Source organism: Phocoena sinus, chromosome 15, assembly GCF_008692025.1.
Source record: "Phocoena sinus isolate mPhoSin1 chromosome 15, mPhoSin1.pri, whole genome shotgun sequence".
Taxonomy (NCBI): Eukaryota; Metazoa; Chordata; class Mammalia; order Artiodactyla; family Phocoenidae; genus Phocoena; species Phocoena sinus.
In genome coordinates, this window is record NC_045777.1 from 53,281,919 (window position 1) to 53,305,490 (window position 23,572).

The 23,572-nt window shown below is 51.6% G+C and overlaps 2 protein-coding genes across 3 annotated transcripts in view; one reads left to right on the forward strand and one right to left on the reverse strand.

Annotated features, from left to right (window-relative positions):
- Nucleotides 1–11,537, reverse strand: part of LOC116740567 (coronin-7) — a 58,170-nt gene extending 46,633 nt beyond the window's left edge. Inside the window, exons 1-6 of the mRNA XM_032606259.1 lie at nt 11,379–11,537; nt 8,916–9,012; nt 8,029–8,103; nt 3,238–3,308; nt 2,679–2,862; nt 96–172 (exon numbers count right to left, since the gene is read on the reverse strand). Of these exons, the coding sequence (XP_032462150.1) occupies nt 96–172; nt 2,679–2,862; nt 3,238–3,308; nt 8,029–8,103; nt 8,916–9,012; nt 11,379–11,438 (564 nt within the window). The 5' untranslated portion in view covers nt 11,439–11,537. The remainder of the gene's footprint in view (nt 1–95; nt 173–2,678; nt 2,863–3,237; nt 3,309–8,028; nt 8,104–8,915; nt 9,013–11,378) is intronic.
- A 2,508-nt stretch (nt 11,538–14,045) lies between these two features.
- LOC116740904 (40S ribosomal protein S19-like) lies at nt 14,046–14,743 on the forward strand. Of its 2 annotated transcripts, XM_032606967.1 has the most exons (3): nt 14,046–14,143; nt 14,181; nt 14,357–14,743. In XM_032606967.1, exons 1-3 carry the CDS (start codon nt 14,073–14,075, stop codon nt 14,720–14,722), a joined length of 438 nt encoding a protein of 145 aa, XP_032462858.1. In that variant the 5' UTR covers nt 14,046–14,072; the 3' UTR covers nt 14,723–14,743. The 2 variants fall into 2 exon arrangements, 1 of the variants encoding a protein (XP_032462858.1); XR_004345983.1 differs by lacking the exon at nt 14,181 and having other exon boundaries at nt 14,054–14,143; nt 14,357–14,402.
- The last annotated feature ends 8,829 nt before the right edge of the window (nt 14,744–23,572 follow it).

Below are 23,572 nucleotides of genomic sequence, written 5' to 3' on the forward strand. Positions count from 1 at the left end.
AGGACACGGGCTCTGCGACACGACAGCCCTGGCAGAGCTGCACATGCCTCAGGCCCCCCACAGGCACTTACTCGAGTCTCACCGCCCACCCTTACCTTACATGTTGTGCCCACCAGGGCTCCGTCCCGGCTCCAGGTGGCACCCTGCACCAGGTCCCCGTGGGCCGCCAGCTCTGCAGAGAAGGGGCCAAGGTCAGGAGGGGTCCAGGGTCCCCCCAACCCTGTCCCATGCAATGAGGGCATCAGGGAAGCGGGCGCAGGCAGGCCTGGCTTGGGGGTAATTCCGGGAAAGGGGCAGCAGCAGCGAGGGTGCGTCAGGAAGAGGAGCAAGGGCAGCAGCTCCTCCCAGATTGGGGGGGGATGCTTTTGTTGGGGGTTGCTTCCTTCAGCCCTGCCCTCCTCAGGCCACGCTCCCACTCCCTTCCCAGGCTCCCTGCTTCTGGGCCACCCCACTCTGCTCAATCACCAACATCCCCCCAACCCCCACAGACCACGGACATGTCACACACACACCCGCCCTGGGCCCCTACTCGGGCCATCCCCATTCCCTCCCCCAACAGCGTGACAGTTTTAAAATGTGTCCACAAATTCTTTGACACTCCTCCTGTTATAGACCGAACTGTGTCCCCCACAAAAAGATGCTGAAGTCCTAACCCTCAGCACCTGTGAAGGTGACTTTATTTGGAAATAGGGTCTTTGCAGATGATCCACTGGGGAGACCTGAGATGATGATCAAGTTCAGCTGATATTGCTAGAATGGACCCTAATCCAGTATGAACGGTGTCCTTGTGAAAAGGGAAATCAGAGAGAAGATGCATACACAGAGAGAAGATGATGTGAACAGAGGGAAGACGGCCATCGACATGCCCCAAGAAACACCTGAAGCCACAGAAGCTGAGAAGGGGACCTGGAACAGATTCTCCCTCACAGCTCAAAAGGAACCAACCCTGCCAACACTTTAATTTTGGACTTCTGGTCCCCAGAATTGTGAGACAATAAATTTGCTTGTGGTACTCCGTTACGACAGCCCTAGGAAACTAACACCTCCTTTCAAAATGTGGGGCCTGATTCCCTTCTTCTTGAGTGTGAGCAGGACTCAGAGACTCGCTTCTAACGAAGAGCATGTGCCTTCCAAAGCTGGGGCGTAAATGGCACCTCGGCCTCCTCCTTGATGCCTCTCTTGGACTGTCCACCAGGGGAAGCAGCTACCGTGTACTGAGGGCACTCAAGCAGCCCACAGAGAGGCCCATGGGGGAGAACCGAGGCCTCCTTCCCACAGCCAGCACTGTGAGTGAACCACTTAGGAAGTAGATCCCTCCACCCCAGTCCAGCCTTCAGATTGACAGCAGCCCCAGCTGACAGCTCAACTCCAACATCATGAGGAGCCCTGAGCCAGAGCCACCCAGCTAAGCTGCTCCCAAATCCCTGACGTTCAGAAACTGTGAGATGATAAACGTTACCAGCTGTTATAAGCCTCCAGGTTTCGGGGTAATTCTATTTGCAGCAATAGGAAACTACTATGACAAGGTCTACTCCCCCGAGGTTAATCCCAGCCCTGTCACCTGCTTGCACTGTGGCCTTGGCCAAGTTATTTAACCTCACCTCACCTGTAGCAGGGAACGGCAACACCCTCCCACGTGAAGCCCTCAGCACAGCGCTGGGCACACGAGAAGGGCTTGAGAGATGCTAGTTACAGCTGGGGTGACTCTGATGACACACTGCCAGGTGGCCTGCACCAGGTTAGGGTGGTCTCCTCCACTGCACCAGCAGCACTTTGGGGGCAAGTGGCACAAGACGGCTCCTCAGTCAGGAGGGAGTCCCTCAGACACCCCGGTACACTGTCAGCCCTTGGTGCTAGCCCCAGACATGGGGTATCACCATGGTGAGCCTGGCTTGGGGGTAATTCCGGGAAAGGGGCAGCAGCAGTGAGGGTGCTGCTCATAAGGTCATGAGGGTGGAGTCCCATGAAAGGTATTAGGCCTCTTATAAAAGAGGCCCCAGAGAGCTCCCTCACCCCTGCTGCCACATGAGGACACAGCCAGAGGACGGCCATCTGTGAATCAGGAAGCAGGTCCTCACCAGACACTGAATCTGTTGGTGCCTTGATCTTAGACTTCCAGCCTCCAGGACTGTGAGAAATAAATGCCTGTTGTTTATAACCCACCCAGTCTGTGGGATTTTGTTATAGCAGCCCAAATGGACCAGGACAATATATACTGGGAAAATAAGAGAAGCAGCACCGGGGGGGAGGGGATGTAGAAACAGCAAAATTCTCATCCCCTAGAGGAGAAATCAGTAGTTTGTTTTCAAAACTGAAATGTCACACAATTCAAGAAATAACAGTATAAGGAAGTTGCTTAGACATATGGAGGAAAAAGCAGAAAAAACAGCTAAGTGAGATGAAAACACATGCCTATGGGATTTAGGGAGGGATGGGGTGTTTGTAACAAGCCTTGTAAAATTATATGTAATATATACACACACATATACAAACATACACATACACACACCCACATATATACATAAATACATATATATGTATATATATGTGTATATATATCACGTACATGTGAAACTTTGTTACGTGTCTTAAAAGTCATGTTACCAAAATCATAAACAAAGAAACAAAGTGCTGCCAGACAGGGCTGCCCAGGGAGGGACAGTGAGTGTGGCCCATACCTATGAGGGGCTGCTGCTTGGTGGCATCCCAGACCTTCACGGTCTTGCCCGCCGCGCTCACCAGGACGCCATCTGCGGTGGGGTGGAACTGCAGCACCTCCACCTGGACGTCCTCAGGGCCCAGCACCAGCCCAGGCTCTGAGGGCAGCACCCCGCCAGGGACAGGCAGTCGCCAGAGTTTCATCTGCAGGAAAGAGCGAGTCCGTGAGCCCAGGACTGGGAGGGGCCTCGCTGCCTCCAGCCAGCCTTGCCCCGGCTGCCCCCTACCCCAGGGGAAGGGAGGGGACGGGCTCAGGGTCACAAGGTGTGGTTAGGGGCCGAGGGGAAGATGTGGGAGTAGGGAGAGCCAAGCGCACTGCTCCCCCAGCACTACAGGCCTGCTGTCCTCAGGCAGCCGAGCAGCAGAACGCAGGTCATGGCCACAGCTCAGGGTAAGCGCATGGGAGCACACGGGAGCTGGCGTGGGTTGAGGAACTTAGCAGGAGGGGCTGGACTGCAAACCAGCAGGGCCCTGGTGGCTCATAAGGCCTGGAATAGTTCTTCCAGCCGCTCCACTCACCGTCCTGTCGGCTGAGGCCGTGGCCAGGAGGAAGTCATCAAAGGGAGAGAAGTCCAAGTCTGTGACCAGGTCTGAGGGAGAGAAACAGCTGACACGGGCCAGACATGGGCCAGATGTGGGCCCGCCGGAATGTCCTGTTCCAGCCCACCGTGCCCTCTCCCAAGGCCGGGACCGCGGCCCAGGGCCTCTGAGCTGACCCCTCTGCCTACATGGCAGCAGGCTGAAAGTCCTCGAGGGGAGGGCACCTCTAGAGACCACAGGCCAAGGCTACAGGCCCCCACAAGCAACACACATCCCCAAGAGCCCTGCATCCCAAGGTGGTCAAGGGCCCATCACTGGGAGGTTGGCAGGATGATGGGCAGGAAGCTCCTTGGATCACCAGGTACCTGCATTCGCCCAAAATCCAGAACCCAGCTCAGGTGAATGGATACAAGCGCCGGCCCCCACAAGATTCACATATAGGACAGACTAGAGGCCATCCAGCCCTAACAGACACTCATCACATCCACAGGGAGATACACACTTCTCTGCAAATGCAGCAAGAGGCGGGCTGTGAATTCAGGGGGGACCCCAAGGTCAGGGGTCAGAGAAGGCTTCCTGCAGGGGGCACAGTAGGCCCTGGAGAATACGGAGGATGGCACAGGTTAGGACATCGGCTAGGCAGGGGGCTGGAGTGACATGCCTGACCTAGGAGTTCTCTGCCCCTTGACAAGCCAGGGCTGGCCCACCTACAGGAGTGAACCTGACCCAAGCCCAGGCAGCCAGCTTCTCTCTGAAGGGAGTTAAACCAGGAATGGGAAGCCTAGCGACAGGGTGCCTTAGGGACTGGCCTGGGTGGAGAGCAGCCAGCTGGGAGGGAGCTGTCAGCTCTCAAGCCAGGACCCTCCTAAGGCCTGTGCGTCCAGCTGCTCCTTCAGTTCTGGAAGCTCCCCAAGAGTCTCCCAAATCCCTTTCTGGCTTAAGCAAGCTGGAGTTAGTCTCAGTTCTTTGCAACCAAAGAACCTAAACTGCTCATCTCTGGGGGGTTGGGAGGGGAGGTGGGGCACAGAGTGAGGTGGGGCTCGGGAGTGTGGTGGGGCTCTGGAGTGAGCCAGAGCCCAGAGGGGAAGTGAGACTGGGGGTTTCAGGGGGACAGAGACAAGGCCAGGGCTCAGGTGTGGGGGCAGTGGAGATGTGAGCAGGACGGCCAGGCCCAAGTCACCAGAGCAAGGAGCACAGTGACCATCCCTACTGCCAGCCTCCCCAGGGGGGCCGAGCAGGTACACTTTACTCCCAGGCCAGAGACTGACCCTGGGCATCCTGCCAGAGGAGACAAGGAAGAGAAGGGGCGGGGACTTCCCTGGTGGCGCAGTGGTTAAGAATCCACCTGCCAATGCAGGGGACACAGGTTCGATCCCTGGTCTGGGAAGATCCCACATGCCGTGGAGCAACTAAGCCCATGCGGCACAACTACTGAAGCCTGCGTGCCTAGAGCCCGTGCTCCGCAACAAGAGAAGCCCCCACTCACAACTAGAGAAAAGCCTGCGTGCAGCAATGAAGACCCAATGCAGCCAAAAAAAATAAATAAAATTTTAAAAACTTAAAAAAAAAAAAGGAAGAGAAGGGGCAGATGGGAAGAGGCACACCTTGGGACAGCCCTAACCCGTACTCCTGGCCACGGAAGCCCTACCACCCCACCCTCCGGGCTCCTCATGGAACAGGGCAGGGCCCAGGCTGGGTGCAGACGCTGGCACCCCCAAGGGAATGAGCAGTGGTGATGTGGCCGATCTGAGTGCTCAGTTGTGCCTGCAGGCTTGTGGCCTTCGTGTGTGTTTATCTCACCAAATCCTCACAACGACCCATCAGGATAGCACTGTGGTGTCATCCCCAACTGGAGGAAGAGGACACGAGGACAGAGAGGTTAAGTAACCTGCCCATAGCTGCACAGCTAAGAAGGGGCAAGGCTGAGGGTCAGGCAGGCAGTCCAGCTTCAGAACCTACATCTTCACCACAACACACGGTGTTTCCCAACTCAGAGCAGGCCCCCAGCCACGACCCCACAGCCCAGTCATGCAGCAACACTCTCTAGATGCTTCCCAGCCTTCTGTTCCCCTGGACCAAAGGGCCACTTGGCCCTGAGCCAAAAGGCAGAAGGTGCCCCTGAAGGCAGGGTGCCCTGAAGTCAGGGCAGCAGCCAGAACCCAGGCTACCACAGTTCCCCCCGCCCCACCAGCACCTAAGAGGGCAGACCGGTGCCTGGTGCCCAGACAGCAGGTTCTGAGGAGCTGGAGCTCAGCTACCCTCAGAGCAGCTTTCTGGCAAGGCTGCTCCTGCAGGGAGAGGCTCTGGATAGCTGGAGCCACAGTGAGGCTACGTTCTGCCAACACAAGCCTGGTTCCCCAGTAACAGGGGGCCCACCACCTTGCAGACAACACCAACTTGAGGCCACTTCCCCATGAGAAAAAGCATCAAGAAGCAAACAGCATGGTGCCTAAAAACACCTGGGTTCCGATTCTGGCTCTGCCAGCAGCAATGCCAACACTGCTAAATTCTTTAACTCTTTGAGCCTCAGTTTTCTTAGCTGAAAAACTGGTTATTTAAAAACCTACTTCGGGGGGCTTCCCTGGCGGCGCAGTGGTTGAGAGTCCGCCTGCTGATGCAGTGGACGCAGGTTCGTGCCCCGGTCCGGGAGAATCCCGCATGCCGCGGAACGGCTGGGCCTGTGAGCCATGGCCGCTGAGCCTGCACGTCCGGAGCCTGTGCTCCACAACGGGAGAGGCCACAACAGTGGGAGGCCCGTGTACCGCAAAAAAAAAAAAATAATAATAATAAAATAAATAAATATACCTACTTCGGGGCTTCCCTGGTGGCACAGTGGTTAAGAATCCGCCTGGGGGCTTCCCTGGTGGCGCAGTGGTTGGGAGTCTGCCTGCCGATGCAGGGGACACGGGTTCGTGCCCCGGTCTGGGAAGATCCCACATGCCGCGGAGCGGCTGGGCCCGTGAGCCATGGCCGCTGAGCCTGCGCGTCCGGAGCCTGTCCTCCGCAACGGGAGAGGCCACAACAGTGAGAGGCCCGCGTAACGCATAAAAAAAAAAAAAAAGAATCCGCCTGCCAATGCAGGGGACACGGGTTCGAGCCCTGGTCTGGGAAGATCTCACATGCCGCGGAGCAACTAAGCCCCTGCACCACAACTAATGAGCCTGAGCTCTAGAGCCTGTAAGCCACAACCACTGAGCCTGCGTGCCAAAACTCCTGAAGCCCGCGCGCCTAGAGCCTGTGCTCTGCAACAAGAGAAGCCACCACAATGAGAAGCCCGCACACCACAACAAAGAGTAGCTCCCACTCACCACAACTAGAGAAAGCCCATGCGCAGCAACAAAGACCCAACGCAGCCAAAATAAAAGAGGTATGAGAATGGATGAGAAAGCAGACTTCATCTACGCGCTACATTAGATGGATCGCAAAAACATCATTCCAAACGTAACAGACCAGATTCGAAAGACTATGTATAGTGTGAATCCATTTATATGAAACGTCCAGAAAAGGCCAGTCTGTAGAGCAGAAACCAGCAAACGTTTTCTGTGAAGGTTGGGATAGGAAACATTTTAGGCTTTGAGGGACATACAGTCTGTCTCCTTAACTCTGCAGTTGTTGGAAAAAGCAGCCACAGACGGTAAGTCAATGAAGAGGCGTGGCTGTGTTCCAATAAAACTATTTACAAAGACAGGCAGCAGGCCAGATCTGGCCACACAGTAGCTTGCAGCCCCTGCAGCAGAGGCAGAAAGATCAACGGATGCCTGAGGCTGCAGCGCCCAAGGTAGAAACGCATTAACTGCCAAGGGGCACAAGGGGTCTTTCTGGAATAATGCAAATGTTCTAAAACTGGATGGTGGGATATGCAACCCTGTAACTTTAATAAAAATCATCGAATCCTTCACTTAAAACAAGTAATGTTTATAGTATGTAAATGATACCTCGAAAAAGTTGTTTCAAATTTTAAAAAAGGATTAGGTGAGAAAACGCAGATACACGCTTAGCACCCGGGGAGCTCTCCATCAGTCTTCACTACCGTCATTTTATTAACCACCACCATCTTCATCAAGACTGCTACACTGAGCTGCACACCCAGACCAGGGACGAAGGATCAGCCCCCTTCCCTCACCCAAGGCTGCCCAACAGGCAGCCAGGAGCGCAGTCCAGAGGGTCTGGGCCCATGGCCATTGCAGCTGGACAGGGAAATGGGAGGCAGCTGGGCCAGCGCTGCTGTAGCCCAAGGAGAGCAAACTGTTCCCTCAAAGCAGGCAGGCTGCCAGATGGACTGCTGGGCGCCCCCAGAAGCAGCTGTAGTGGTGGACAAAAGCTCTCTTTGTGAGGGCCCATCTCCGGTCCTGCAGCTCAACCAGCCCCCTCCTTGGAGCGCCCTGAGCAGCCTGGCTGGAGAGGATGCCTGGTGGTGAGAGGTGATCTGCTGGGCTCCAGGTGAGCACACAGGGCTAAGAACCACATAGGGTTGAATCTTCTGCAGTGATGGGGAGCCAGCATCAGCCTGGAGCCTGGCACCGGCCGGTGCATATCCGCCTCCTTCCAGCCTGACCACCTGAAGCACCCAGCTTCCCTCCTCTCTGCCCAGACCAGAATTCTCAACCAGGAACCAGCCTTCCAATCCGGACCCCGTCTGTCAGAAGGCACAGTGAGGAGAACAGGAAGGATCCAGCCAGCCACAGGGCTGTGGGACCAGGTGAGTATGAATCCTTGGCCCCAGGGAGGGAGGGGCAAGTTCCAGGCTTCCTGGGTCCAGTCTCCACTCACCTGAATGGCAGCCCAGGTGGGTCACATGTCTCTTGTCCTCTCCCTGGCCTTCCAGAGGCACGATGCCCAGCACGCCTGTCAAACAAACACGGGGACTCTGACTTCAGGCCTCATACGGATCTGTTACCCAGGACTCCCAGAACACACAAGACCCAAATGCTCAGCCTTGGACCTTCCCAGAGCCTCCACCAACTGTAAGGCCACACCGTTTGGGACAGAGTGATTGGCAGAGGTTTCGGTTCCTGCCCCACACAAGAGCCTTCCGTGACATCGACTGTGCAAAGACACTAGGGTAAAAGGTTGTCTCTTTAAGGCACTGTGGGTCATAAGCAGTCAGCTTGGGGCTACCAGTTGCCACCTTCCCAGCTTTACCTGAGAAAGAAGCCCTCACCTAAGGGCAGCAGAGCCGAGGAACAGGGAGAGAGATCAGGATACAGTGAGATACAGCTCTGCCTGAAGCCTCTGGAATTCTTAGTTCTATAAACCAAAAAGGTATCCATTTCTTGCTTAAGTCAATTTGAGGTCTGAGTTATCACTGACAACCAAAAGAGTCTCAACCAACACAGGGAGCTTTTGCGTTTGTATTGACCCCAGCTGCTCCCAGAAGAGGAGTGGATTGCATATGAGGATAGCTGGAAACAAAGGCGACAGCCCCCTCCTCACCCTCCAGGCCAAGCTCTTGAAGACCAAGCCAACATGTTTATACAAAGTGTGCTGGCAATGCCCAAAGCAAAGGCAATCTGCCTACTGCACATTGACCAGTTTGCAGGGGTCTAAGGCCGTCATGGTGCTGACCTCTGAGCCCTGAGAGGCCCCTCCAAGCCTCTGGCCCCACCCTACCTAGGGTGACAATGTCTGAATTCCCACAACCATGTTCACCTCCCTACCTGGACGGTCAGAGTTGAATGCAATTAAGCTGCAGCTGGCTTTGATATGGTTCCCACATGAGGGGACAGTTCCTGCTCGAATGTCACTGATCCAGGTCTGAAAATAAAGAACAAAAAACGTGTTGGCCAGGGCTCTGCCTAAAGCAAGGGGTAGGGCATACGGCATAATCCAGGGAACTCTACCATAAAGCTGCACCATTAGAGATGCATTCCTTAGGATCAAACCCTGTCCCCACTCACACAGTCCCTTGCAAAATGTCCTTGAAATGATAACCTGTCATTAAGGGGTTGATTTTGCTTATTAAATAAGTTCTCTAATAAGGGGGAGGAAGCTGTCAGAAGGAAGCTTAGGCTGAACAAAGTCAAGAGGCTAACTGGGCAGTGTGTGTGTTGGTCGGGGGTGGAGGGGTTTGATTCTGTTCAAAGGGAGAGAAGCAGAGAAAGGAGAAGTAAGCACCTAAGGTAGAAGACAGACTAGACTTCCTCAGCTGCATTGCTGAAGGCCTCCACCAAGTACAGGGTGTCTTCCAAGCCCCAGGAGAAAACATTCAAGCTAAGAGAGGGGAAAATAAAGGCCTTTCCACAAAGTCCCATAGTCAGGTGAACGATGCACCCCCATAAAAAGGCAATAAGGTTAACACCCGCATACGCAGAGGAGCAGAGGAACACTTTTTCTAAAACGGAGGTCGGCGGGGTCCCAATGTTTCCTGTTGGTTTCAGCACCTCGCAGCATCCCTGCCGCCCGACGATTGAGCACCCACATTTCCCAGCCCACCCACTCACAGTATCCTGGAAACCACCCCCACCATCCAAGTTTCTAGTTCAATGTTCACCTGCCACGGGTAGAACATTATCATCTTGCATTATTCCCCCCTCCTGATTCATGTTTACTGTACAAATATAGTGACAGGAAATATCTTTGAAGAGAACCCATCACCTGTTCTCCCATCTCCCTAACATATAAACCGTTTTAAGCTCTCCCTGTAATCCCTAATTCCAATGCCTGTCTGTTTACCTTGTTGGACTGAGATCCACCCAGAAACAAGCCCCAGAGCTCCTCAAGTACACTCCAGACTCCTCCAAGCATTATTACACTCAGAGCAACGGTCTTAATGCAAATGTGAGAACCTCTCCACCACCAGCCCCCCACACCCGCTTCAACCTTTCGATGGCTCCCCACTGCACTCAGAGTAAAACCCAACTTCTTCCTGTGGCCCTCGGGCTCTGCAGGCCCACTATGGACTCACCTGACACCATGCTTCCCTGTCACTGCCCTCCATCCACCCTGGCCCACTTTCCTTCTTCCACCAGGCTCTTTCTCACCCCATTCTTCCTATGGCTGGCTGCTTCTCACCCTTCCTGACTTAGCTTAAATGTCACCTCCTCCCACCAGCCTTCCCAGACTATCCTACTGAGGTTAACCCCACCTCTAGGTCCATCTCCATCTTCATCTTCATCCCGGCCCCTCATGTGTGTTCTTCAGTGCACTTATTAAAACCTGCATTGCTCTTGCATGCCTGTCTGCTTTCTGGCTGTCTCCCTCAAGAGACTAAGCACCAGAGAGGAAGGAAAATGCTGTCGTGTTCACTGCTGTGGTTCCAGCAGCCGGACACAGCACATGGGACGTGCCCAGGAAATATGATCCAGAGGATAAAAACCGGGTTTTTGCTCCAGGCTGCCCTCATGTGAGATGGTCCCTGATGGGGTCACCAGAGGTCAGTTCCTAGGCTTCATTATTGGAAGACACTCACAGGCCTTCCAAATAATGTTTCGCTGCAGACCAAGCATGGCATCATCTCTGAAGCACACCCCTCATCAGGCCTGCTGCACTTCCAGGGGACCAAGGTGCCCTCCCACCACCTGGTTCAGCTCTTCCTCTGGGCTCCACCTGCTCGGGCTTCCCAGGCCCCACCCAGCCTTTGGCAGCATCACCCCGAATAGGGGAAGAGCTCACGCCAGCCGCAAGAGGAAGCGCCAGCGGAAACCCGAGGGAGGAGAGCGCTTCTGGCCGAGGAGCTCCCCCTCTCCAGCTGACACACCCAGACTCGCCAAGACCAGGGCAGAGAAGGGCATGTCTCTCACACCCCAGCCCCGGGCAGGGGCGATCGGGGCGGCAGGGAGGAGGAGCCGCCCGGCTCGGGGCGAGGCCGACCGGAAGCCGGGAAGGCAGGCAGCCTCGCAGGCTTCAGGCCTTGGCCCCACTGGGTTGGCTGCGCCGCCTCGGTGGTCTCGGTGCGAGGCGGCCGGGACAGCGGACCGCAGGGCTCATCGCGAGGCCAGAGAGTGTCCCGGGAGCGCTAGGCTCCGACCGCCGCGCGGCGACGGACGGCCCGGACGACGGCCCCGGGCCTGAAGGGGGCGCGCCTGGGCAGGCGGGCTCGGGGCGGGGGGAGGGTCCCCGCGCTGGGCCAGAGGAGGGGGAGGGGTGGCCGCTGGGCAAGGGGCGATGGCAGTCGGGCTCACCTCGCGGCGGGGCGGCCAAGCTTCCGTATGCCGGAACTTAGACACCTTGAAGCGGTTCATGGCGGCGGGGACCCGGCGGGCGAAGCTTCGAGGACCCGAGCGTCGGCTCTCAGGTGCACCGCGAGCAGCCGCGACTCCCGCCTCCTCCCGCCCCACCCACGGCCCGCCGCTCGCGGCCACGCCCCTACGCGTCTCAGGCCAATCGCAGCCCGCTCCGGTTCACCGAGCCACTCCCCCAGCCCCTCTCCCTCCGCGCGCACGCCGAGGGCCCCGCCCCCCGGCCAATCGCCGCTCGGCCTCCCCTGGAGGCCACGCCCCGATGCCGAAGACCCGGCCGCGCGGGTCCGGAGGTCACGTGCGGCGCGTTGTCCGCCCGTTGTCCCGCCGGGCGTGCGGGACGAGGGGCAACAGCTGTGATTTTGTGGCCAGGGATTTACCTCGGGAGGCTTTCCAGTGTGCGGGGCACGTCCTTCCCCTGGAGGAGGGAAAGCAGAAGTGAACTAGCTCCACTTAGGAGACTGGGAACACTCTCAGGAAAAGAGGGGCCGCTGGAACGGGTCGCACAGATAGTGGCAGCGGAGGGGAGCCCAGGTCTGATGCAAATCCCTGTCCGTGGGACCTACTCTATAGGCTCCGCATCCCACCTACCCTGCTTAGGTCATGTGGGCTCGGTAGGAGCGGGGATGGAGACTTCAGCGTCCCCTTACAAGGGCGAGTCAGGCCTTGGGCGCGGTGGGGCAAAACTCCTCGAAGGAAATCACTCAATTACAGATAAGCTGAAAGGGCAGTAGATAAGGGCCATGGAGAATCTCTTAAACAGCAAATTTGCCCAACCGGCGCTGCTTGGTTAGTCCCTGGACAAACCTGGGGCGATGCATTCCACAAGCCTTTCTCTTCGCTTTGAAAATTGACTCCGTGATTCCAGAATATGCTTTCTGCTTGAGAACAGACATAACACCTGCTCAGGCGTGTCTGGAAACGGGACTTTGAGGAATGCGAATGATTGGTCGCAACGTCCCGCTGCTGTGAAAATTCGCTTTCCGCAGCCTGCTGCAGACAACTGCCTCAACTTAGGCAGGCTGTCCAGAGGGTAACTCTGAAAGCTTAGTCTGGCGATGGGCACGAATGGACTCCAAAATGCAAGTTCTGTTTTTCAGTTCTCACAGGTAAAATGTGACCACTCAGGGGCCCTTACTGAGTTAAGAGCGCCTTTGATCTCAATAAACTAAAGATAGACTGGCAGTAGGGTTGACTGAGGCCTGGGATTTGGAATTCCAAGCAGTCTGGCAGCCACTGGAGTTCAGCTTTCCCATGGCACATACTCTTCAGACTCTGGAATTCCAGCAGCTTTGGAAAAGGCACCATCAGTACAGTCTTGAGTTCGTGTGGTGTTCAGTTACTGCAGGTGTCGCTTATGCTTTTCTTTTTTTTAATTGTGACAAAAAAACATATAAAATCTAACATTTTTACCTGTAGAGTTCAGGAGTGTTAAAGACATTCACAGTGTTGTGCAACAGATATCCAGAACTTTTTCAAGCAAAGCTGGAACTATAGCCATTAAGCAACAGCTCCCCATTTCCCCTTCTCCCCAACCCATAGTAATCATCATTCTGCTTCCTGTTTCTATGAATTTGACTACTTTAGATACCAAATATAAGTGGAATCATGCACCATTTGTCCTTTTGTGACTGGCTTATTTCAGTAATGTCCTCAAGGCTCATCCCTGCTGTAGCATGTGGCAGAATTTCCATCCTTCTTAAGACTGGATAATATTCTGTTGCATGTATTTACCACATTTTGTTTATTCGTTTGTCCATCAATGGTTACTTGGGTTCACCCACCTCTTGGCTATTGTGAGTAATGCTTCTAAGAACATGGCTGTGCAAATATCTCTTCTGGACTCTGCTTTCAATACTTTTGGATATATACCCAGAAGTGGGATTGTTGGAGCATATGGTAGTTCTATTTCAAATTTTCGGAGGGACCTCCATACTAGATATTGTTTTTAGAATTACAGTTACTAAAAGTTAGGGTTTTTTTTTTTTTTTTTTTTTTCCTGTACGCGGGCCTCTCACTGTTGTGGCCTCTCCCGTTGTGGAGCACAGGCTCCGGACGCACAAGCTCAGCAGCCATGGCTCACGGGCCCAGCCGCTCCGCGGCATGTGGGATCTTCCCGGATCGGGGCACGAACCCGCGTCCCCTGCATCGGCAGGCGGACTCTCAACCACTGCGCCACCAGGGAAGCCCAAAAGTTAGGGCTTTTTAAAAATATTTATTTATTTGGGTTACAATGGGTCTTAGTTGCGGCACGAGGAATCTTTAGTTGCGGTGTGTGGACTTCTTAGTTGCAGCATTTGTGCGGGATCTAATTCCCTGACCAAGGATCGAACCCAGGCCCCCTCCGTTGGGAGCACAGAGTCTTACCCACTGGACCACCAGGGAAGTCCTACTAAAAGTTTATTATCATCCTTTACTTACTGTTGGTTGTTTGGTTAATTCTACAGTATGCAGTAACCCCTATTTGCATCAACTGTATTTGACATAACTTTCCAGTACGGGGACATTCAGACATTATGTATTATGGTTCAAATATAAATCAACTGTAGACCTAAAACTATAAAATTCTTAGAAGAAAACATGGGGAAAAAGCTTCACAACAACCTTTCCCCTGGCTGGCAGCTTGGAGGCTGCACGATGCCTGGAGATACTGTAAAAGACGTGAACCAGCAGGAGTTCGTCAGAGCTCTGGCAGCCTTCCTCAAAAAGTCCGGGAAGGGCTTCCCTGGTGGCGCAGTGGTTGAGAGTCCATCTCCCGATGCAGGGGACACGGGTTCGTGCCCTGGTACGGGAAGATCCCACATGCCGCGGAGCGGCTGGGCCCGTGAGCCATGGCCGCTGAGCCTGCGCGTCCGGAGCCTGTGCTCTGCAGCGGGAGAGGCCACAGCAGTGAGAGGCCCGTGTACTGCAAAAAAAAAAAGTCCGGGAAGCTAAAAGTCCCTGAATGGGTGGACACTGTCAAGCTGGTCAAGCATAGAGAGCTCTCTCCCTACGATGAGAACTGGTTCTACACACAAGCTGCTTCCACAGCATGGCACCTGTACTTCCAGGGCGGCGCTGGGGTTGGTTCCATGACCAAGATCTATGAGGGGCATCAGAGACATGGTGTCATGCCCAGCCACTTCAGCAGAGGCTCCAAGAGCGTGGCCCGTCGGGTCCTCCAAGCCCTGGATGGGCTGAAAATGGTGGAAAAGGACCAAGATGGGGGCTTCAAACTAACACCTCACGGACAGAGAGATCTGGACGGAATCGCTGGACAGGTGGCAGCTGCCAACAAGAAGCGTTAGAACAAATGATGCTGGGTTAATAAATTGCTTCATTCGTAAGAAAAAAGCAAAAGCTTCACAACATCGGATTTGGCAATGAATTTTTGGATATGACACCAAAGGTACAGGCAAAAAAGAAAAAATAGATTGGACTTCATAAGAATTTTTTTAATTTGTGCATCAAAAGACACTGTCAGGGGCTTCCTGACAGGCAGTGGTTAAGAATCTGCCTGCCAATGCAAGGGACACGGGTTTGAGCCCTGGTCCGGGAAGATCCCACATGCCGCGGAGCAACTAAGCCCGTGCTCCACAACTACTGAGCCTGTGCTCTAGAGCCCGTGAGCCACAATTACTGAAGTGCGCACGCCTAGAGCCCGTGCTCTACAACAAGAGAAGCCATCGCGGGCTTCCCTGGTGGCGCAGTGGTTGAGAGTCCGCCTCCCGATGCAGGGGACGCGGGTTTGCCCCGGTCCGGGAAGATCCCACATGCCGCGGAGCGGCTGGGCCCGTGAGCCATGGCCGCTGAGCCTGCGCGTCCGGAGCCTGTGCTCCGCAAGGGGAGAGGCCACAACAGTGAGAGGCCCGCGTATGGCAAAACAATAAAAAAAAAAAATTAAAAAAAAAATAAAATAAAATAAAAAAAAAGAAGCCATCGCAATGAGAAGCCCGCGCACCGCAATGAAGAGTATCTTCTGCTCACCGCAACTAGAGAAAGCCCGCGCGCAGCAATGAAGACCCAACGCAGCCAAAAATAAATAAATTTATTTTTTAAAAAAAGAGAGAGATACTGTCAGCAGAGTGAAAGGCAACCCACAGGGTGGGAGAAAATATCTGCAAATCATAGATCTGATAAGGGATTAATATCCAGAATATATAAAGAACTCCTAAAACTTAACGACAACAAAAAACCTACCTAGGGACTTCCCTGGTGGTCCAGTGGTAAAGAATCTGCCTTCCAATTCAGGGGACAAGGGTTTGATCCCTGACTGGGGAACTAAGATCCCACATGCCGCGGGGCAACTAAGCCTGCGTGCCACACTATTGAGCTCACGCCCCTCAACAAGAGAGCTCACGTGCGGCAAACTGCAGGGCCCACGTGCCCTGGAGCCATCCCACTACAACTAGAGGAGAAAACCCCGCATACCACAACTAGAGAGAAGCCTGAACACAGCAGAGACCACGCTCCATAATCTCGACGAAGATCCCGTGTGCTGCAACTAACACCTGACACAGCCAAAAAAATAAGGAAAATAAATTGATATTTTTAAAAAGTTTTGGGCTCCCCTGGTGGCGCAGTGGTTGAGAGTCCACCTGCTGATGCAGGGGACATGGGTTCGTGCCCCGGTCCGGGAAGCTCCCACATGCTGCGAAGCGGCTGGGCCCGTGAGCCAGCACGTCCGGAGCCTGTGCTCTGCAACGGGAGAGGCCACAACAGTGAGAGGCCCGCGTACTGCAAAAAAAAAAAAGTTTTAAAGAAAAAACCTACCTAATTTTATTTATTTCCGGTACGCGGGCCTCTCACTGCTGTGGCCTCTCCCGTTGCAGAGTACAGGTTCCGGATGCGCAGGCTCAGCGGCCATGGCTCACGGACCCAGCCGCTCCGCGGCATCTTCCCAGACCGGGGAATGAACTCGCTACCCCCGCATCGGCAGGTGGACTCTCAACCACTGCGCCACCTGGGAAGCCCTAACCTACCTAAGAATGAGCAAAGGACTTGATAGATATTGCTCCAAAGAAGATATACACATGGCCAATTAGCACATGAAAAGATGCTCAACATCACTACTCATCAGAGAAATGCAAATCAAGACTACAATAAGTTAACACTTCACACCCAGTAGGATAGCTACTATCAAAAACAAAACAAAACGAGAAACAAAATCCAGAAAAACAGAAAGTAAGAAGCCTTGAAGAGGATTTAGAGTAATTGGAACCCTTGTACGTGCTTGGTACATTGGGAATGTAAAATGGTGTAGACACTGTGAAAAACTTTATGACAGTTCCTTAAAAAATTAAAATAAAACGGCCACATGATCCAAGAATTTCACTTTTGGGTACATACCCAAAAGAATTGAAAACAGAGTCACAAAGAAATATTTGCACACCTACGTTCATAGCAGCATTATTCACAATAGCTAAAACATGGAAGAATCCAAATGTACATTGATGGATGAGTGGATAATCAAAATGTGGTATATACATTCATTGGAATATTGTTTAAAGTAATTAGCTTTTAAAAAGAAAGACAATTGGGGGGCTTCCCTGGTGGCACAGTGGTTAAGAATCCTCCTGCCAATGCAGGGGACACAGGTTTGAGCCCTGGTCTGGGAAGATCCCACATGCCTCGAAACAACTAAGCCCGTGCACCACAACTACTGAGCCTGCACTCTAGAGCCCATAAGCCACAACTACTGAGCCCAAGTGCCACAACTGCTGAAGCCCTCGCACCTAGAGCCTGTGCTCTGCAACAAGAGAAGCCACCGCAATGAGAAGCCCATGCACCGCAACAAAGAGTAACCCCCACTTGCCGCAACTAGAGAAAGCCCGTGTGCAGCAATGAAGACCCAACACGGCCAAAAATAAATAAATAAGATAAATTTTAAAAAAAGACAATTGGGAATTCTGTGGCAGTCCAGTGGCTGGGACTCTTCACTTTCCCTGCTGAGGGCCGGGGTTGGATCCCTGGTTGGGGAACTAAAATTCCACAAGCCTCATGGCACAGCCAAAAAGAAAAAGGAAAGAAAATCTGCAAGATGCAGTTTTCATTAGGCATAGATGAAACTTGAGAACAAAAAGATAAATACTGTACGATTCCATTTATGTGGTACTTATAGTACTCAAAATCATAGAGATGGAAAGTAGAATGGTGGTTGCCAGGGGCTGGGGGAGGAGGAAGTGGGGAGTTTAATGGGTATAGAGTTTCAGTCTTACAGGATGAAAAGAGTTTGGAGATGGATGGTGGTGATGGTTGCACAAAATTATACATATATTTAATACCACTGAACTGTGCCCTTAAAATAGTTAAGATGTTAAATTTTATTATGTGCATTTTCCCACAATAAAAAAAATATAAATCAACTATACACCTACTGCAAAAGTTCATTGTAAACCTCCCAGATTTGCTTGATGTCACTTCATTGTTATCCCTGAATTACTTGTGTTTTCTTAAATGTACCATTATGTCAGATGGGCCTAAATGGGCACAGTCAGAAAGCGAGAAAGCCTTTAACCCCCAGAGGTAACAAATGGATATGCCATGGGCTAAATCTGGTCTACAGATATGTTTTAGTGGTTCACATGGTGTTTTAAAAATTGGGAAGCTTCAAAAAAGTTTGGATTTCAGATCTCTTGAAAAACTGAAAGATCTGGCAACACTAGGTCCACATCCCTACGTGGCTAAAATGTGCTGGAGCTGACAGCAACTGCCACTTTTTAAAAAATATTTATTTATTTATTTGGCTGCGTAGGGTCTTAGTTGAGGCACATGGGATCTTCATTGCCGCATGCAAGATCTCCATTTGGCATGTGGGATCTTTAGTTGATTACTTTTGGCTGCGCTGGATCTTCGTTGCTGCCCACGGGTTTTCTCTAGTTGCAGCAAGCTGGGGCTACTCTCGATTGGGGTGTGTGGGGTTCTCACTGTCGTGGCTTCTCTAGTTGCGGAGCACAGGCTCTAGGCGCCCGGGCTTCAGTAGTTGTGGCTCGCGGGCCCTAGAGCACAGGCTCAGTAGTTGTGGCACACAGGCTTAGTTGTTCCACGGCATGTGGGTTCTTCCTGAACCAGGGCTCAAACCTGTGTCCCCCGCATTGGCAGGTGGATTCTTTTTTTTTTTTTTTTTTTTTTTTTTTTGCGATATGTGGGCCTCTCACTGCCGTGGCCTCTCCTGCTGCGGAGCACAGGCTCCGGACGCGCAGGCTCAGCGGCCACGGCTCACGGGCCCAGCCACCCCGCGGCATGTGGGATCTTCCCGGACCGGGGCACGAACCCGCGTCCCCTGCATCGGCAGGTGGACTCTCAACTACTGCGCCACTAGGGAAGCCCCTGGCAGGTGGATTCTTAACCACTATGCCACCAGGGAAGTCCCAGCCCCTGTGGTCTTATGCACGGCCACTCCACTCTTGTGCTTTACCTGTCTGGTCCTGGCACCTGGGTTTGTGATCCCCTGACCTTCTCTCCCAGGAGAGAAAGAGGCCATGCCCCTGGCTGTGCTGGGTCATGTGACTATTGCCACAAACTGGGGGCTGGTGGAATCAGAGTAGAAGAATGTCAACTTTTCCATTGCCATAGTGATGAACCTGAGCTCCACAGCAGGGGAGACGGAAGGGCCAGAGGGACATCATCAAGGCCCAGAGAATGACCATCTCACGTGTTCCCAGGTCCATTCTGGCTGAGTGATCACTGGAGAATAATTTTAGTAGAGTTCAGAGCTCTAAGGCTGCTGCAGACTTGAGCAGAATAAATTACTTCATGGATTGCAAAGTTGAACTGACAGCCTCCAAGATTCCTTCCAGCCCCTCAGGCCTATGAATTGACAGCTTTGTCTCTTTGCACTCCTAGAAACCCCATTTCACTGTCTGTCTATAAGGACACAGGAAGACACCCCTCTACCTTAAAAGGCAGCCTATCAAAACGTGGATTAGATTTCAATAGGGCGGATGTCTGGTTAGCTTGGTGACTGGCAGGATGATTTCAATTTCACAGGTCCTATTTCCAAGAGTAATTAATAATGAACAAAAATTTGGGAGTCCATTATAGTGAGGTCCTCATTCTAGAAAACTCAAAACACTTCGTGTAACCAAAGGAAGAGACATCAGCAGAAAGAAAAGGGACGAGCAAGAAGAAAGCAAAAAAGACCACACAAAAGCATTAAAGAGCCTTAGGATGCATCTTTATTTTCAGCTGTGATTCCAAAGAGAGTAATTTTCTGACATGGTGTTCCCTCAATCTTCTGTAAAGTCAGTTGTTTCCATAAATTAGAATTTTTGCAAGAGAGGGAGGCATGAGGCCAGCTTCAGTGCCAATGACAAATTATTTAGATCTAGTTATCTGCCCCTGAAATGGTTGTTTATTAAAATACACAAAGGCATGTGTAATTATTTCAGCACAGGAAATGAACAATTAAGCAACAAAATACATTTCAAAAATGGAGAAAAACATGACAGTGCACCTTGTATTATTATTTTGTTGTTTATGGAGGTGTACCCATGTAGTCTCGGGGCTCTGAAGTTTTACTACATCTAGTGATTTGTTCTGCTTTTTTTTTTTTTACAATAACTTGCAAACTATTTATATATATATTTTTTGGCCATGCCGCGTGGTATGCAGGATCTTAGTTCCCCCAACCAGGGATCTAACCTGTGCCCCCTGCAATGGAAGCACGGGGTCTTAACCACTGGACTGCCAGGGAAGTCCCCAAAATATTTTAACAGAAACACAAAATTTAATTTTTGTGGTGATAATTCACAACTAAAGGACATTTCCATAGAAAAGACTGTCATTTACTAAGGTGATGTTTTTCACTTTGGAGTCTACTGATCACCAGGAGATCCACAGCTTTATTCTCAGCATCTGTGGTTCTTTTTTTTCTTTAGGAGTTCCTTTCATTTCTCAGGTTTGTGAAACATTGCTTAAGTTTAAGCCTAGCTTGGGCAGAAGAGTATTTAGCTGGGAGCTGAGACAACTTGTGTTTTTTTTAAAGGGGCTTTTAGGAAATCATTAGCCTGAAAGTCCTGTTGGGGGGAATACCCAGGTGAGCCAGGCAAGGATATAGTTCATCTTCTACTGCAGGAAACTGCACCCACTGCAGAGGTCATGCCTGGGAACATCTGGGTCCCACATTCCACATTCCCTCGGAATTGTCCCATACTCTCTTGGGGAGGAAAGGAAATGCCACAACTAGAGAAATTGTGACCTTGCTTGTATTGCCTCTGAAGGCTTAGGCCCTTCTGCCCTCCTGGGAAGGGCTCCTCACTCATATGGAGAAGGAGCAGCGGTCCCATCATGTAGCCGTGGACTTGGGCAGTCCCATAGTACCTCAGAAGCCCAATGTCCACTGGAAATCACAGGGTAGACCTTCTAGTCTCCCTTTGCCTTCAGCCCAGCATGCTGGAGGACCACACTTAAATTCTCTGCTAGTGCTCCCAGATCTCCCCACCTCAGGAGAGCCAGAAAGGGAGCAGTAGAATAGTAAAATGAGAAGTGCAGACAGGAAGATGCTTGCGAAACTTGTCTGCCTTTTGCAAAACATTTGTTTCTCCTTAAAGCTGAAGTTTTTGGCTTTAGACCAGAGAAGGGGCCGGGGTGGGGGGGGGGGAAGCGGGGAAGGAGACCCAGGACATATGTTGCCTGAAAGTGTGGGTAGGTGTCGCCTGTGTGCTCATCCCAGTTTTTAGCCACAGCCTGGGATGGATGCATTTGTGTTCGGTCACAGCTGAAGTCCTTGGGTGATGGTGAAATCATCTGTAGGTGAGGGTGGTAATAAATACTTGCCCTGCCCCTCTCCTTTTGTTGTAAAAAGCAAATGAAATTCTGCATGAGGAAGTGCTTTGTAAACTATCCAGGGTTATATGACTGGGATCTACTGATCACAATTTACCAAGGCTCATGGTTTAAAGAGAAGGGCTCTAGTTTTGCTGTTAAAAGATCTTAGTTCACCCACTCACCAGCTGTGTGAACTTGGACAAGTCTTTTCACTTTTCAGAGCTTATTTTGGTGTTATTTTGTGGTGAGGGTGAGGGGTCCATTTGTAAAAATGGGAATAGCCTCTGCCCTACTAACCCACAGGGTTGTGATTGTATCAAGATAGAAAACATGAGAAAGTTCTTTGTGAGCTGGAGACTGTTCTTAGCACAGCCAAAGTTTTCCAATCTCTCCATAGCCACCAATTGCCTGAAATTGGTCCCATCAATATCTCAGGGGTGTTCAGTCCAAGTAATAATAACTCATTATCTTTTTCCCCCAAAACTGCTTCTTTCCTGGGATTTTTAGCTTGGCATGACTATTGTTTGGAGAACATAAAAAAAGCATATTCATTGTCTCCAAACAACCATCGACTCAAGATGATTCAGGAAGCACAGACCAAGGACCACTGCTGTGGAGATTTCCAAAGCTTTGTAATCTACTCGTTTAGTAACTGTATCATCTCTTGTTTTTCTATGGTGACTAGCAGTGAGAGAAAGCAGGCATAGCCCTAGGCTGCTCTCACCAGGGAGTCTTGCCAGAGGCTTCCGTGTTCTCTCCTGGGCCTTTTTCCCCTCCTTTAGTAGTCACCCTCACCACTCCATTCCCTATGGCCTCCCCAACAATCAGCCTTCCTGCTATCCCCAAAAACAAGAACACACACCCACTTTCGGTGTGGAGGATCTTCACTGTTAATCACTGTGGGGAAGTAGATGGGGGGAGGGGCTGGTACTAAAATACAAAAAAGTGAGGAAGTTACAAAGCTGACAAAGTTTTCATATTAGTGAGCCCTCCTCTAGTTCCTAACTCACTCTGAGGTGGTAAATTAAAATCCCTTTGGCTCTTGTTCTCAGCTTTTATTCCTGAAAGCTGTACTTCTCATCCAGCACCCTCCCCCCTCCCCTTAGGTTTTGGGATCCCTTTGGGCAAGTAACTGTCTGCATTCTCCTTGGTGTTCCAGTGCTTAGCATAGAGCCTGGCACATAGGACTGACATATATTGAGCACTTACTATGTGCCAAGTACAGTATGAAGGCTTTACATGGATTATCTCACTCTGTCCTCAGATGATCCTTTGAGGTAGTTACTATTATGCCCCATTTTAGAGAAAGGGAACTGAGGGACTTCCCTGGCGGTCTGGTCCAATGGTTAAGACTCCACATTTCCACTGCAGCGGGCACAGGTTTGATACCTGGTCAGGAAACTAAGATTTTGTGTGCCGCATGGCGCAGCCAAAAAAACAAGAGAAAGGAAACTGAGGCACAGAGAGGTAAAGTAAGTTGTCCAAGGACACACAGCTGAGCTGGGATTCAGTCCCAGGCAGTCTGACTCCACAGCCCATAAGCTTAAGCACTATGCTGGAGACATTTAAATATTAAACAAACTCTTTTCCCCACTTCCCATCCCATGGACAGCCTTTTCCTGTTTCTCTAGAACGTCCCTTGCTCACCTCAGTCTTCTACATTTCCTAGCGCAAACTCTCAACTATTTCTTGCAGTTTACAACAGCCTCATAACTCTTCTTCACTGGACCAGTGGTTTTTAACCTTCTTTCAATTTCAGAGCCTGTGGAGAATTTGATTGATGAAAGCTATGGATATTTCCCCAGATTTATATCCACATACACAAAAATTTCATGTATAATGGGGGAAGGGGCAAGGAGCACAGACCATCTTAAATTCATCCATGAGCCCTCAGGTTACCTTTCTATTGTTAGGGGTGGTGGCGGTGGGAATGTGAAAGCAGAAACCCCTCTACAGGACTTACCAGGCCAGGTTTATCTTTCCAGCCTCATCTCCAGTCACACACCCCAAGTTTAGAGCGTACAGGGCAAGCACTTTCACATCTGCTTTTGAAGTTCTTGCTGCTTAGAATACTCTTCCCCTCCACCGCTACCTGACACACTTTTCACCAAAGTCCAACTCGAATGTTACCTCTCAGATGCCTTCCCTGACACCCCAATGCCCCCGACCTATTTGAGAAACTCCTCACCTGTGTGCTTGTAACACTGTTTATACCTACAATAGCACTGATCACATTATCTTAGTTGCCAAGGAGCCTGTCTCTCGACTCATCGTGAGCTCCTCCAAAGTAGGGATGGTATGTCATTCATCATTGCATCCTCGACATTCTAGAACGCGCGGGACACCTAATAGGTGCCCAAAACGTTTATTAAATTCGTTTTCGGGTAGCT

Coding starts and splice junctions, on each gene's coding strand:
- LOC116740904 (XM_032606967.1), top strand. CDS start 14,073: ATGCCTGGAGATACTGTAAAAGACGTGAACCAGCAGGAGTTCGTCAGA.